Below are 14,575 nucleotides of genomic sequence, written 5' to 3'. Positions count from 1 at the left end.
TAATCCCAGGCTCGTAAACTGTCTTGTAAACTCTAGAATAAAATTTATATTTGCTGAAAATCATATGTCATTTTCTCCAAATTTAAAGTACAGGTATGGGACCTATTGTCCATTATTTGGATCTTCATACCTTAAGTCTTCGAGAAAATCATGTAAATCTTAAATAAACCCAATGGGCTGGTTCTGCTTCCAATAAGTATTAATTATATCTTAGTTGGGACAGAGAAAAATGTAGTGTTTTATTATTACACAGAAAAGGGAAATAATTTTTAAAAATTTGGATTATATGGATAAAATGGAGTCTATGGGATACAGCCTTTCCATAATATGGATCATTCTGGATAACGGATTTCAGGATAATGGATCCTATACAGATAGTATTTAGATCTCAGGAACAACATGAAAAAACTCTGCCCGGAAGAGTGCAGTGCAAGGGACAGCCAAGTTACTTCATAGTACCCTCAAACATCCAGGTCTCTGGTAGTGAATGTGAGGTTGAGGAAGTCACATTCCATCCATAGGGGTGAACTGAGAAGTCCTCTTTTTTATTTATAAAACATATATATATATATATATATATATATATATATATATATATATATTTTTTTAAAGGATCAGCATTACCAATTATGTTCAACTGTGATCTTTATTGAGATGCTGCACCATGTTGTATCAATAAAGGTTACAGTTGAACATAATTGGGAATGTTGATCCTTTGTATAAGCTATATAACTATTGTGCACCCCACAAACTGTAGGATAAAAGAAAAGTACAGGCTCTTTTTGTACTGTGTTATGAAACAAAGGAAGCTAGATTCATCAAAACTGAATAGAATTTTTGTGTTTTCAAGTTATTTCCATATTTAAAAAAAAACTTAAAAATCTGGATTGCATATGCTTTCACAAAAAAACTTGAATTTCAAAAACGTAATCATTGAAACACATAAAAACAACTCAAACACTTTAAAATGACATTCTGCTCATCATTTTCAACAAGTCTGCATCATTCTGATGTATTTAGAAAAACTCTAGAATTGTAAAATACCCCTACTTTTACTGCAATTTTTATTTTAAAATTTTTTGAGCTGAATAAGTTCAAATATTCAGAATTAATAATAACAAAAATAATATCAGCCTTGATTTTTTTTGCTGAAAAAGACTTAAATCATGGTAAAAAAACGGAATTTGTATGTTGATAAATCTGCCCCTAGTGTTCTGTTTGGTTCAGGTCCTTCTTGGCTAGAAGGTGATTTTTTTAAAGTTGGTTATGTAGGAAAGACTCCGTTGACAGGCGCAAAAGTTATTTAACATTTCTGTTACTCATTTCCCCCCAGAGAATAACTCTACAAAATATGGCACCTTTTCAGGCAAACTATTCTTGTGAAAGTGTTTCTAACCTGTAAAGAATTAAGATTGTGCCTAAAAATATTAAAAAAAATTAGATTATAGTATGGGTAACGGAGATGTAATTAAATTCAGTATAAAAAATGCAACATTGACCATGTAAAGCTCACTGAAGGGTCCCAATGTGCAAGATAATGCATGTATTCAGAAAATAGTGATTTTGCTCATTGTGTCAAGTATATAGACCTAGTTTTTTTATTATAACTGATGGTTATACATACCTCTTTACATACAGAGGATCAGACTTCCTTAAGAATTTCCCTTTCTAAGATCCCAGGAATGTAGCTATTAAATATTTTCTTTTAAGCAATTTTTCTGCTATATAAGTTATAAATTAGCTTATGGTCCCAGGCCTTTTCTAGGACATTTTGGTGTCAAGAAAAATGACACAGACTTTTAATAGTTTTATGCCTCCTGAAAATATAATCCCAGGCTCGTAAACTCTAAAATAAAATTAATGTTGGCAGAAAATCATGTTTCATTCTCTACAAAGTTGAATTAAAATTGCTAATTGAAGACCCGAGCTGATGAATAATAATGTGTTCATAGACGGAGAAATGGCAAGTAGAGAGGGTTCTTTAGCCGTGATAAAAGCCATAACCATACATGATTTCACAGCACAATAGCAAAATGGAATTTAAGAAAGGTGGAATAGAGATTAAGGGGGTTATTTATCAAAGTCCGAATTTATCTCAATATTTTCTACTACAAACTCCAAATCCACTCAGAGTTTTTACGCTTATTACATTTTCCCGAAAATTTGCTTTGCGGGAAACAAAATTAGATTTTCACGAGTATTTCAGATTTTTTCATCCAATTTTTTCGGAATTTTCACCCGAAAAACCCATGAAAACTTTGGGATATTGCACGAAACCCATCGCACTTCAAAAAATCATTGGAACTTCTCCCATTGACCTATATGCAACCTCGACAGGTCTGAAATTCCGGATTTACAGATTTTGACTTTTCCATCCTCTGAGCTTAATAGATTCCGAAAAATTCGTGATTTTTTAAAAGTCCGATTTTATAGAAAAAAAAAATCCAATTTTTGCATTTGGATTTTAGTAAATAACCCCCTAAATGTAAATTAACAGCAAACAAAAAAATGTGGATGTTTAGGCGACTACCCTATGAACAAGTCAAACAGTGCGGTTTAAGAAATATATGGAAGGCCATTTAAAAGCAAGTGAGTGTAACAGCTTAGTCTGGATATATTCATCCTATGCAATGATATTTTTGTTACTGCTTTATAAAAATAATTCAGCACCAACTGTAATATATAGATGATTTAAATGTATGGCTTATTGTTGGCATTTTGGGTAGCCTGATTGCTCTGGGCCACTCAGGGTTATTCAAAGTGATCACTAAGCCCTTACCAGCTGATAAACACTTTCTTTTCTACACAATGTGAACTCACAACACCAATGATGCACTGTAGTGCCACTGACTGAGTATAGACTCTATTTGAGTGACACTCACTCATTGGAACTGTAGTATATTATAGCACGGGGAGGACATATGGCTTAATTATTGTGGCTTTTCTCCTTAAGGAGTATACTGCAACAAATATACCTTGCATGCTATTCCCCTTTTTAACTCCCTATTCAAAAATGGGCTTACACATTTCATTAGTCATATATAAAATCCATATTACAAAGACATGTAGATTTGATAATCAAATAATAGTTAATGGGAATATGCTACTGAAAAAAATTAAAATGTAACTGAGTAAGCAATTAACTATACATCATATAATAATGCTTTTTTTTTGTTTTTACAAACATAAAAAAGGCACATTTTTGTGGTTATGTTCTGTCTCAGTAAATACATTTTACTCTAGTGTTTCCTGTGGCAAGGCCAATTGCAGTCATTTTAGAGCAAGATTAGGGCTCTTCCTTTGATAAATAATCTTTTTAGGAGAAATGTATATGGCTGCAGCTGCCTGGTTACCTACTTGTGTATCATTTCCATTTGTCATTTGTTATTTTTGGAAGCACCTGGACATTGGCTTTTCCTGTTTTGTGCTTTGTCTACTTTCCTAAATTCTCTTACTACAGCTGTAGCCTGGGAATGCCTGAGATGTCAGATAAAAAAACCATAAAGATAAAATTTTAGAAAACGCAGCATTTTGTTCATAAAATGGGAATTAACAAATTGAAGCATTCTAATATTATAGCATAACTGAAGATTTAGTCTGGTTAAGGCTTTTGATCTGAGGGGAAATGGTCTGTCTGTTTTGGCCCAATGGACATTACTTGACTTACAGGGTACTGTTCTCTTAAGTGTCTGTATACAAGGGATGTGCCGAATCCAGGATTAGGTTCGGTATTCGGTAATCTTGTGACTTTTCGCCACAAAAGAAGGAAGTTAAAAAAAAAAATCCGCTTTTTCCTTCCCCCTCACTGATTTGCATATGCAAATTAGGGTTTGGATTCGGTTTGGTATTCAGCTGAAGCTTTCACAAAGGATTCAGGGGTTCAGCCGATTCCAAAATAGTGGATTTGGTGCATCCCTACTGTGTCCATGGCAAAAATGCCAAATGAACTGTAACAATGTGTACATGCGACAAAGGAGCTGTGCATGTAATAGACTGTAGTTTAAAACATTTTATAGTTCAAGACATTTACAGAAAATAACTGCACTTGTAGGTCAGACTTATGTATTACACTTGCTTGTCTTTATATGGTCTTAAAACAAGACACCCTAAACAGGTCTGAAACTGTTACCTGTTATCTGCATAAAGAATGAAATGAAGAATAGTAAAGGAACATACCATTTTCACAGACAGTACGCACAACACACGCACAAAAAATAAAAAAATTCTTAGGGACATCAGGGAAGGTGGAATACTATAACAACACATATAATATTGTTATACTATTCCACCCACCTTAATTGAGAATGCTTTGGGGTTGCCACTCCATATCCTTTGGAATCCAGATTTCCTCCAACTTTCATTGTGTCACAAGGCTTTCTCTGCTCGATGTACTCATTCATGGTGGACTCCAGAAGAAAGGCAAACTTGCCCTTGGATTTCCGAACACGAGCTACCCCTTCCGCTGTTGTTTTTGTGAAAACCGATGGCTCTGCAGATTTCATATAGGTCCACATCTTTTCATACACAGCAATTTTAGATCTCTGCCAAAAAAGAGATTTCTTTACTTAAAGAGTATATGGTTTTGTGTTAGTTAAAAATAATTGATGAGCATATAATAATAAACAAGAGCCATGAATAGCCTATAAATTATAACCTTAGTAATTTCACCAGTTAAAATCAGTTCTTAGTGATTTGTATCATGAGTGAAATTGCATCCTACAATAAATAATGTATACAATAACATATAATATGCCTTTGGCTTTTATATGGTCTTGGAACTCCTTGGTGACATTTAGGGGCAGATTTACTAAACTCAAGTGAATGGTTCGAATGCAAAAATATTAAATTTCAAAGTATTTTTTGGGTACTTCGACCATCGAATTGGTCAAATTCGATCGAATCGAATGATTCGAAAGTTTCGAAGTAAAAATCGTTCGACTATTCAACCATTCGACAATTCGATAATCAAAGTACTGTCTCTTTAAAAAAAACTTTGACTTCATACTTTGCCACATTAAAGCTACCGAATTAGATGGATTGTCTCCAGGAAAGTAAAAATAAATATATTTATTAAAGTCTAAGGGGCAGATTTATCAAAGGTGGAGGTGAGTTTTGGAGTGAAAAAAATTTGAATTTCGAGCTATTTTTTGTGTACTTTGACTAGGGAATAGTCCAAATTTGATTTGAATTTGAAAAAAATCGGAAAATTCGAAAATATTGAAAAATTTATCATATACTGTCTCTTTAAAAATTTGACTTTGACCATTCAGCATCTAAAAACTGCAGAATTACTGTTTTAGCCTATGGGGGACCTCCTAGAACCCATTTGGAGTAAATTGGTGGAATTTGAAAAATCAAAGTTTTTTTGGGTAAAAACTTTGAATCAAATTTGATCTAATGCGCTATTCCTTCAAATTTGGCCGAATACAGACCTATTTAATCTAAAACTGACCTATTCGGCGAAAAAACTTTGACTTAATTACGGTTGGTCTTTTTGAATTCAAATTTCGAAGTTTTTTCAATTCGAAATTTGACCCTTGATAAATATGCTCCTAAATGTTAGAAACTCAAAAATTTTTCATTTTTTCACTAAAAAAACCTAATTTTTTTTAGATTTATTATATCCTAATGCTGCAAAAAGTCTGAAAATCCACCATCTCAGATCTGTTGATGTCCTGTATAAGTCAATGGGAGAGGCACCTATCAGAAATTGAAGTTATCAGGGTCTTCAAGAGTTTTGCCAGAAAATCCGACTTTTTCAGATTTTTTGAGCAAAGTCTCAAACTTTGAGTGATTCGGGAAAAAATCCCAAAAAATTAGAGGAATTCAGGAAAAAGCCAGGAAAATTCAAGATATTCAGGGCACATTTACTTAGCTCGAGTGAAGGATTAGAATGAAAAATACTTTGAATTTCGAAGTATTTTTTTGGCTACTTCGACCATCGAATTGGCTACTTCAACCTTCGACTACGACTTCGAATCGAACGATGCAAACTAAAAATCGTTTGACTTTTCGACCATTGGATAGTCAAAGTACTGTCTCTTTAAAAAAAACTTTGACCACCTACTTCGCCACCTAAAACTTACCGAGCACCAATGTTAGCCTATGGGGAAGGTCCCCATAGGCTTTCCTAGCAATTTCTGATCGATGGATTAAAATCCTTCAAATCATTCGATTCGAAGGATTTAATCGTTCGATGGAACGATTTTTCCTTCGATCGTTTGATCAAAAAAATTGCGGTAAATCCTTCGACTTCGATATTTGAAGTCGAAGGATTTAACTTCGATGGTCGGATATTCGACCCATAGTAAATGTGCCCCTATGTGTTTTTGGTTGATTTTATCTAGTTTTTGTATGATCCGACTAAATCAAGTTTTTTTTATTAATAAAAATAAGTGAAAATAGAGCATAGGAGTTTGGGCGTGGTTTTTTTTAAAATAAGGTATGAGATAAATTGGATTTTAGTAAATAACCCCCACAGTATTACTTTTCAACTGGGGAAATGTTATTATGACAGACAATATGTAGACATTATGGGGGTTATTTACTACATTTTGAATGCAAAAATCAAGAAAAATTCATAATTATTTTTAATAAAATCAGACTTTTAAAAAATCACAAATTTTTCAGAAATGTATTAAACTCTGTGGATGGAAAAGTCTGAATCAGAAAATCCGGCATCTCAAACCTGTCGAGGTTGCACATAAGTCAATGGGAGAAGTCCCAATGATTTTTTGCTGTGCGCTGGGTTTCATGCAATACCCCAAAGTTGTTGGAGTTTTCGGGGGAAATTATGGTTTTTCGTGTGAAAAATCTGAAAAAATTGTGAAAATTGGATGAAAAATATGAAAAAATCATGAAAATCTGATTTTTTTCCCACAAAGCAAATTTTTTGGATAAATGTAATAATAAATAAGCATAAAAAACCAGTGCAGATTTGATTGGAGTTTGTAGCAGAAACTATTGAGATAAATTTGGACTTTGATAAATAACCCCCTATGGCTATAGTTTCTATTGATAGAAGAGAGAGAGAAATATGTGAATGGAAGAGGTAACAAAGAACACAATATAAGGTCAATAAGAAAGAAAGAATAAAATGGTGGGTGGCAGATATATGGAGAAAGGAGAGAGACAGCAATGAGGAAACAATAAAACCAAGACATGGTAATAATGAAAGAACAGATAAAGTTCTGGATTTACCTAAAGAAAGGAAGCATTAACAAATGCTTTGGATAGGATTTGCAAAAGGTGCTACGTGCGATGCCAAAGGGAAACTAATAGCTATATAATACAGTGTACACAGTACCAGTATAAAGCTACTGCTCATTTAAATAACATGCGCATTTTCTTTTGGAACAGCCATTTTTGTTATGGCCATATACTGTATTTACTATGAAAAAAGGCAAATTCATTTAACATGAAGATGCTCTCTTAATTCATAATAATGACTACAGGGGTTAATTACTAAAACTCAATTTTTTTCTAGTCAAGTTTTAAAGGGGAAAACCTCGATTTTTTGCAGGAAAAACTTTTCTTGATTTATTATACACCAAAGCTGCTAAAAATCTGAATCCGAAAATACTCCAGCTAAAACCTGTTGAAATCATGTAAAAGTCAATAGCAGATGGTCCCTTTGTTTTATGCTTTCGTGGTTCTTGAAAGTTGGAAAATGGTAAAGAAATCGGGAAATTTATAGTTTAACAAAAAAGGCCTACATTTATAAAGCCATCTCAAAAGTCTTCAAAACTTGCTAAAATGGTTATAATTGTTTATAGTTGTCCCCCAACATTCACTAATAGTTTCCTTAATTACATCTAAAAACTGCTTTTAGAGCTATTTTAACAAAAACCTGATATGAAAATGCCTGATCTATTTTGTTGGTGGTTTTTTTTTGCTATTATATTCGCTGCAATTACAATACAGAATTACTGTACTATTTTTACACCGGATTTTAATTCAGAATATCACACATTCTTGAGTATTTGTGGGTGCACACATTTTCAAAACAACTTAAAATTTACTTTAAAGAATTCTTTTGTTGATCCAGCGTCGAGTGTTCCATATGCAATTTCTGTTTGTTTAGCAAGGTCTTCTGCACTCTCTATTGGAGACACCATTCTCTCAACCGTTAGGAAAGCAGCCAGATTTGCAGTATAAGATGAGATAATTATGAGTGTAAAGAACCACCACACTCCTCCAACGATGCGACCTGACAGAGATCTAAACATGAATATGTTAATATATATTTGCAAGCAAAATGTTTTGAAACTTTTAAGTAAAAATCCATTAACCAGCAATTTAATAAATAACAAAATAGTAATTTTTGTGTAGATATTTAATAAAATTGCCATTGTACCCTAGTTATTTAGTAAACATGTATTTGCTAAATAGTAACTATGTAAAGAAGTATTTTTTTTAAAATATATTTTTTTAATTTATGGAGTAATCGAACATGAAATTCTTCTTAGCTTTTTTAATTTGCCAATAAGTGGGTTAGTTACTTTTATTTCCTTTTAAAGAGCAATAAAGACAAACATTCCAAAGCCTTTAGCACTACATGCATTTAATAATTGTAAAAATCAATTTTTCCTTTTCTGTCGTAGGAAACAAAGAAAACAATAGTTTCTGATATTGGCAGCTAATTAACTATGCAATATACAATTATCTCAAACTAGCAAAAATTTCCCACGTTCTCATATAATTATTATGTTGATGAAAAATACTTAATAAAGGGCAAGAACATTTGTTTTAATATTTTGAAAAACTGCATTGATAAACTGCATTGATGAAACATTTCTGTTATCTGGGTTACTTCTCTGTTGCATAATTATATAGAACAATACCAATGATCTGCATCTGTACTGCACATCAATCTTTAACAACCCTTCAGTGACATTTAGGGGCAGATGTATGAAGGGTCGAATATTGAGGGTTAATTAACCCCTCGATATTCGACTAGGAACTAATATCGTTCGACTTCGAATATCGAAGTCGAACGATTTAGCGCAAATCCTGCGATCGAACGATCGAAGGATTATTTGTTCGATCGAACGATTAAATCCTTCAAATCGAACGCTTCGAAGGATTTTAATACAACGATCGAAGGAATATCCTTCGATCAAAAAATCTCAGGCAAGCCTATGGGGACCTTCCCCATAGGCTAACATTGACTTCGGTAGCTTTTAGCTGCCGAAGTAGGGGGTCGACGTTTTTCTTAAAGAGACAGTACTTCGACTATCGAATGGTCGAATAGTCGAACGATTTTTAGTTCGAATCGTTCGATTCGAAGTCGAAGTAGTAGTCGAAGGTCGAAGTAGCCCATTCGATGGTCGAAGTAGCCCAAAAAACACTTCGAAATTCGAAGTTTTTTTAATTCGAATCCTTCACTCGAGCTTTGTAAATGTGCCCCTTAACATGAATAATAACATGACTTATGATTCACCAAAGTCCAGATATTTAGGGGCAGATTTATCAAAGGTCGTGGTGAATTTTCGAATGAAAAAAATTTGAATTTCGAGCTATTTTTGGTGTACTTCAACTAGGGAATAGTCCAAATTCGATTCGAATTTGAAAAAAATTCGAATATCGAAACTTATCATGTACTGTCTCTGTAAGAATTCGACTTCGACCATTCACCATCTACAACCTGACAAATTGCTGTTTTAGCCTATGGGGGACCTCCTAGATCCTATTTGCAGTCAATTGGTGGACTCTGAAAAATCTAAGGTTTTTTTTGGGAAAACCTTCAAATCGAATTCGATCAAATGCACTATTCCTTTGATTCGAATTCGGCCGAATACCCTTTGACTTAATTTCGGTTGGTCTTTTTGAATTCGAATTTCGAAGTTTTTTCAATTCGACCCTTGATAAATATGCCCCTAAACATCTCAATTACTTTTCAGCTGTCAGCTCAGCTAATTTCCTCTAATTTATGAATGTCATTGTGCAGTCTTCTATGGTTGCTGTTGAGTATACAAATGTTATGTGACTCTGTAACAGTCTAACCAAATTTGACATACTAACCTAGGTGATATATCACATCCTTGTTGCATGAAGGCTCCAAGGGAGAACCAAAGACTATTAAATATGCCAAATTCATTTGGAGGCTGATCACTCGGTCCTTCTTTTCCATCTTCTGGTTCCTCTGTGTGCCATTCATAGGGACTAAATCTGCTTACTAGAAAAAGGACTACACTGACACCAATGTAAGCAAAAACTATGCACATCCAGATCTCATAAGCCAAAGGGTCCAAAAATGAGAAGACTCCTGGTTTTGACTTCTGGGGCTTCTTAATCATAATAGAAATCCCTAAACTCATAAACGGCTTTGAAAAATCAATGACCTCTTCTCGAACCAATGTGATGGTCAAAGGGGCAACAGCAATCTCTGCCTTCTGTAAGAAAGAATGTGTATTTATGTAGGTTATTGTACATTAATGTATTCAATGTCTTAATTCAACTGCTTGAGCCCCCCCTTTCAAAGATAAACATCAATTGAGGGAATGTAATAAACGTCGGTAACGGAAAAAATATTCGCAATGCGAAAAGCTGTGCTTTTGTGCGAACAATTTTGCCTTTGTGTGAATTTAATATAGCTTTTGCGAACCCGGAAACTGTTTAGTTACCACTTCCGACAGGGGAAGAAAGTTTGCAAATTTTATAGTTTGCGCCAGTGCGTAGTGAATGTAATAAAACTTCTTACTTAAAAAAGTTATGTTTGCCCCAAAATATTACGACATCTTCAAGCACTTCTAAAAAGTAGGCAATGCACAATTAAAATTCGCAATGCAATAAAAGTTTATGGAAGAGTATATCATTGCGAAATGCAAATTTATATTCTTATTTGTGCAAACTATTTTTATCTTTGCAATTTTACTACATTCCCCCAAATGTCTATTATAGTCTATATTTCACAAAAAAAAGGTAAAGTTGTGTCTGTTTAATGGGCTCATAGGATTCATATTGCATAACTTCATAAAACTAAAAACACAGATTATTGGCATATAAAAACTGGCTAGTTCATGTAAATCTGTAAAGTCTGTATTTTTTAATAAAAGTGTCTGAATTCAACAATAAGTGGCCAATTTAATACTTGAGCCTTTGGACTCAAGGCATTCGGCTACTAAAACCACGTGCAAGTTCCTAAACTCTTGCAGGATTTCTGCATTTGAATACCTTGGCTTCCTGCCAATTGTTTCTTTTTCCCTGAGCAGGTTTTACAAAAATTAAAAACTCGCCAACTAAAACCTGCCAAGGTTTTTATTTTTGTGTTTATTTTTTTTCTTCTTCAGGTTTTGGGTGAAGAAACCACATGAGAGTTTAGGAATTTGTGCATGGTTTTAGTAGATGAATGTTTGATCCTGAAGGCTTGAGCATTAATTAGCAACCCTAAATTTAAATAAAAAAAATAGATTAATAAAATTAAACAAATGTATATAACATAACTGTCAAAGAATGTCCAGCCTATCTCAAATAAGCATGGTAGTAATTAATACTTGCATTCCAAAGTTTAGAAAACATTTTAGCATTTATTGCATGAATTAACACTAATCTGGTTGTTAATATTAAGAAGTATACAGTGACATAATATACGTAAATGAAAACAGATTTTATAGTACAGCACACTGTCCTAAATTTGCTGAAGAAATGAGCCATTCAAATTTTTGAAAAACATATGAGTATATGTTCTTTTAAATATAATATTCTTACCCCATATACAAGCTCTCCCACCATCCCATTCCAGATTTTTGTTTCTGAATCCCTTGCTCCATATTTTCCATCAGGGACAATGGCAATTTTATACTTGATACCAATGTGTTTTGCAATTTCATAAGCCAGATCTACACAATATCCTTCAAACTTATCATTTCCTTCCAGCAGCTCATGATTTTTCTTGTACATTACATAAGGGGCTTCCTATAATGAGAAGAGGACATCTTGAAGGAAAGAACCCACAATGAACTATGTGACTTGGAAGAATTTCTCCAGTGGTGTTAGAGGTTATTTGGACAATGGCCACATTAAAAGAAATTGGACTTAAAAATGTACACTGTTTTCTGGGTAATAACATGTTAACACATTACATAAAAAGACATGGTTCTCAGTTTAATTCTTAGGACAATATACATTAACTGTGAATGGATATTTATTACAATGAAATACTTGTAACATAAAATACATACAAGAAGATTATAATAAATCATACAACAAATCAACAAAGATTTAACAAACACTGTTATCATGATATATGTATTTGAGGACCATAAAAGAAAATGTAAATTTGTTTTAAAATCACAGCATCATACAACAAAGAAAAGCAACTGAACACCATATTTAGATTTAGGAGAAAAGTAGAACATTACCGTTTTAGACTGCTATTTATTTTACAAATGAACACAACACATTGCATAACATTGTATAGGAATGAGCACAAACTCATACTCATTCTTACTATCACCCAACCACACCACCAGCAGCAACTTGTATAACAGTTTATAATGAGTGGGATGTACTAAGACTAAAATCAGTTTTGGAACTTGATTACACTGGTTCTAGACTGATTGTTCTTACCCTTCTTGCTTTTGCCAAATCTTTCATCTGGTGGTATTTTTGTAGAAATGTTTAACCTAAAACCTACCAAGAGTTATTAAAAAAACACGATTGCAGAAAAAAACATGGTCAAAAATGTATTTGAATCACAACAAAATATAAACACAAAAAATTAATATATCTGCCCCTAACATCTAGTATTTGCTGAGACGGCTTAAATTTCCACCCTAAAGACTCTCTTGATGTGTGCAACTATGACAGAACTCTAGTCCTAGTTACTGCTTCAGTCTCTGACTTCAGAGAAACGTGGCCAAGCTGAAAAAAAAACCATTACCTTCCTATGAACCAAACAAACACAAAAGGTAAAAGGCCATCCTATGAACAAGTTGTCAAAAGTAGCATTAAACCTGTCTAGTTGAAGTCCATCGATGTAATACTGAGTAGCTGGCGCATTTACTTTGTGTGTTAGTTTATGATGGATCACAAGAAGTCAAGGTTTGAGTTGTGAGCTGGATTAAGCGCTTCCATCTCCATTTTAAAAGATAAAATAAAAGGCTGTAAATGTTAACAGTTCCAAGATGGATCAGTTCAAAGCAGTTCTCCTTTTAACAGCATGGAATATCTTATAAATAAAAGATGAATTCATATAATGTTAAACTAATTCTCTGCAGCAATTCCATCGTCTGAGTAGCTGATTCTTAAGGCACTTCATTCAACTATTCAGTGTCTGTGTGCACATTTATTTCTAGTATTAAAGTATTAAAGTATTATTTGTGCTGTGAAAAAATGACATGTCCTGCCTGTTACCACTTTTGTGGCAACAACATGAATTTGAAATTCGACCCTTGACAAATGTGACTCTGATTATTCCGATTATTGTATGAAACCCAGCGCAATTGTAAATGGGACATCTGCCATTGATTTTTACATGATCTGGGCAGGCTTGAGAAGGAGTACTTTTTTATTCTGACTTTTAGCAGCATCGGGGCAGCATTCAAGTTTTTATTCTAAAAAAATAGTTTTCTCCTTTAAAACCAGAAAAAATAGACTAATAAATAACCTATATATGGCGTTCACCAATATTTTGCTTAATGAATGTTTTGGAAATCAAGAGGCCCATTTATCCCAGTCTCATTTTTTTTGAGACTCAAATAAAATCACTTTCTCCAAACCACGAATGTCATGAAATTTATTAAAAGATATGAAAATAAAAAGCACAAGTGAAAAAAAAACCACTGAACAATCCAAATTAAAATGATAAAAACCTCTAAAACGTTAACTTTTTTGGGCAATTGCTAACAAAAAAAATTAGAAAACCTCCAAGGGGTCCATTTACTAACAATCGAATTGCAATGTTTTCCCAGAAATCATGAAAAATGTATTTTCCTAGAAGGCTCTAAAAATTTGACATTTATCAAGTGTAAAAACCATGAAAGAATTGACTAAAAATGGTCCAATGGGATCAACTTTTACTTGGCAAATTTTTGTATTAGACTTTTTTGTGGTTTTTACAATAAATAAATCTCATATTTTTAGGGTTTTAGAGAAATAGATAAAAACACATGAATTTTGAGAAGTTCATTAAAAAACAGACATTTGAATGTTAGTAAATAGGCCCTGTATTGTATCCACAAGACCACATTAGTTTGCTATTGCTTCAGCTATTGGAGGCAGTAGAATTTTGATCCGTAATAAAGTTCTGCAAATTTTATTTCCAAAATCTTTAAAAGAAATCCTTTCTTCCTATCTCTGCCTTTTGGTATGGTTCCTGGATCTATGAATGTATCCTCCTGTCTATGTCTCCTAACTGCTAAGAAATCAATGCCATTATAAGATATTCTGCCGGACCAAATATATCCAGTTTTAAGAATATTCATACACAATGCATATTCTATGTATTCACTAATTTATATATTTACACTTAAAATGAACAGTTGCACCAAAAAATTGGTGTTTTTAATGAATGACAATATAATGTAGAGTTGCCCTGCACTGGTAAACCCAGCCATGGGGGCAGCCATTCAAG

At 33.3% G+C, this 14,575-nt stretch overlaps 1 protein-coding gene across 7 annotated transcripts in view; it reads right to left on the bottom strand.

Annotated features, from left to right (window-relative positions):
• Window positions 1-14,575, bottom strand: part of LOC108709985 (glutamate receptor 4) — a 187,413-nt gene that overhangs the window by 26,136 nt on the left and 146,702 nt on the right. For all 7 annotated transcript variants that reach the window (XM_041584557.1, XM_041584558.1, XM_041584562.1 and 4 more), the window contains exons 10-13: window positions 11,710-11,916; window positions 10,024-10,394; window positions 8,022-8,220; window positions 4,294-4,541 (exon numbers count right to left, since the gene is read on the bottom strand). In XM_041584557.1, coding sequence (XP_041440491.1) covers window positions 4,294-4,541; window positions 8,022-8,220; window positions 10,024-10,394; window positions 11,710-11,916 — 1,025 coding nt within the window. The remainder of the gene's footprint in view (window positions 1-4,293; window positions 4,542-8,021; window positions 8,221-10,023; window positions 10,395-11,709; window positions 11,917-14,575) is intronic.

Source organism: Xenopus laevis, chromosome 2S, assembly GCF_017654675.1.
Source record: "Xenopus laevis strain J_2021 chromosome 2S, Xenopus_laevis_v10.1, whole genome shotgun sequence".
NCBI lineage: Eukaryota > Metazoa > Chordata > Amphibia > Anura > Pipidae > Xenopus > Xenopus laevis.
The sequence above is the reverse complement of the archived record's forward strand: the minus strand, read 5'-3'. Positions and strand labels throughout refer to the sequence as shown.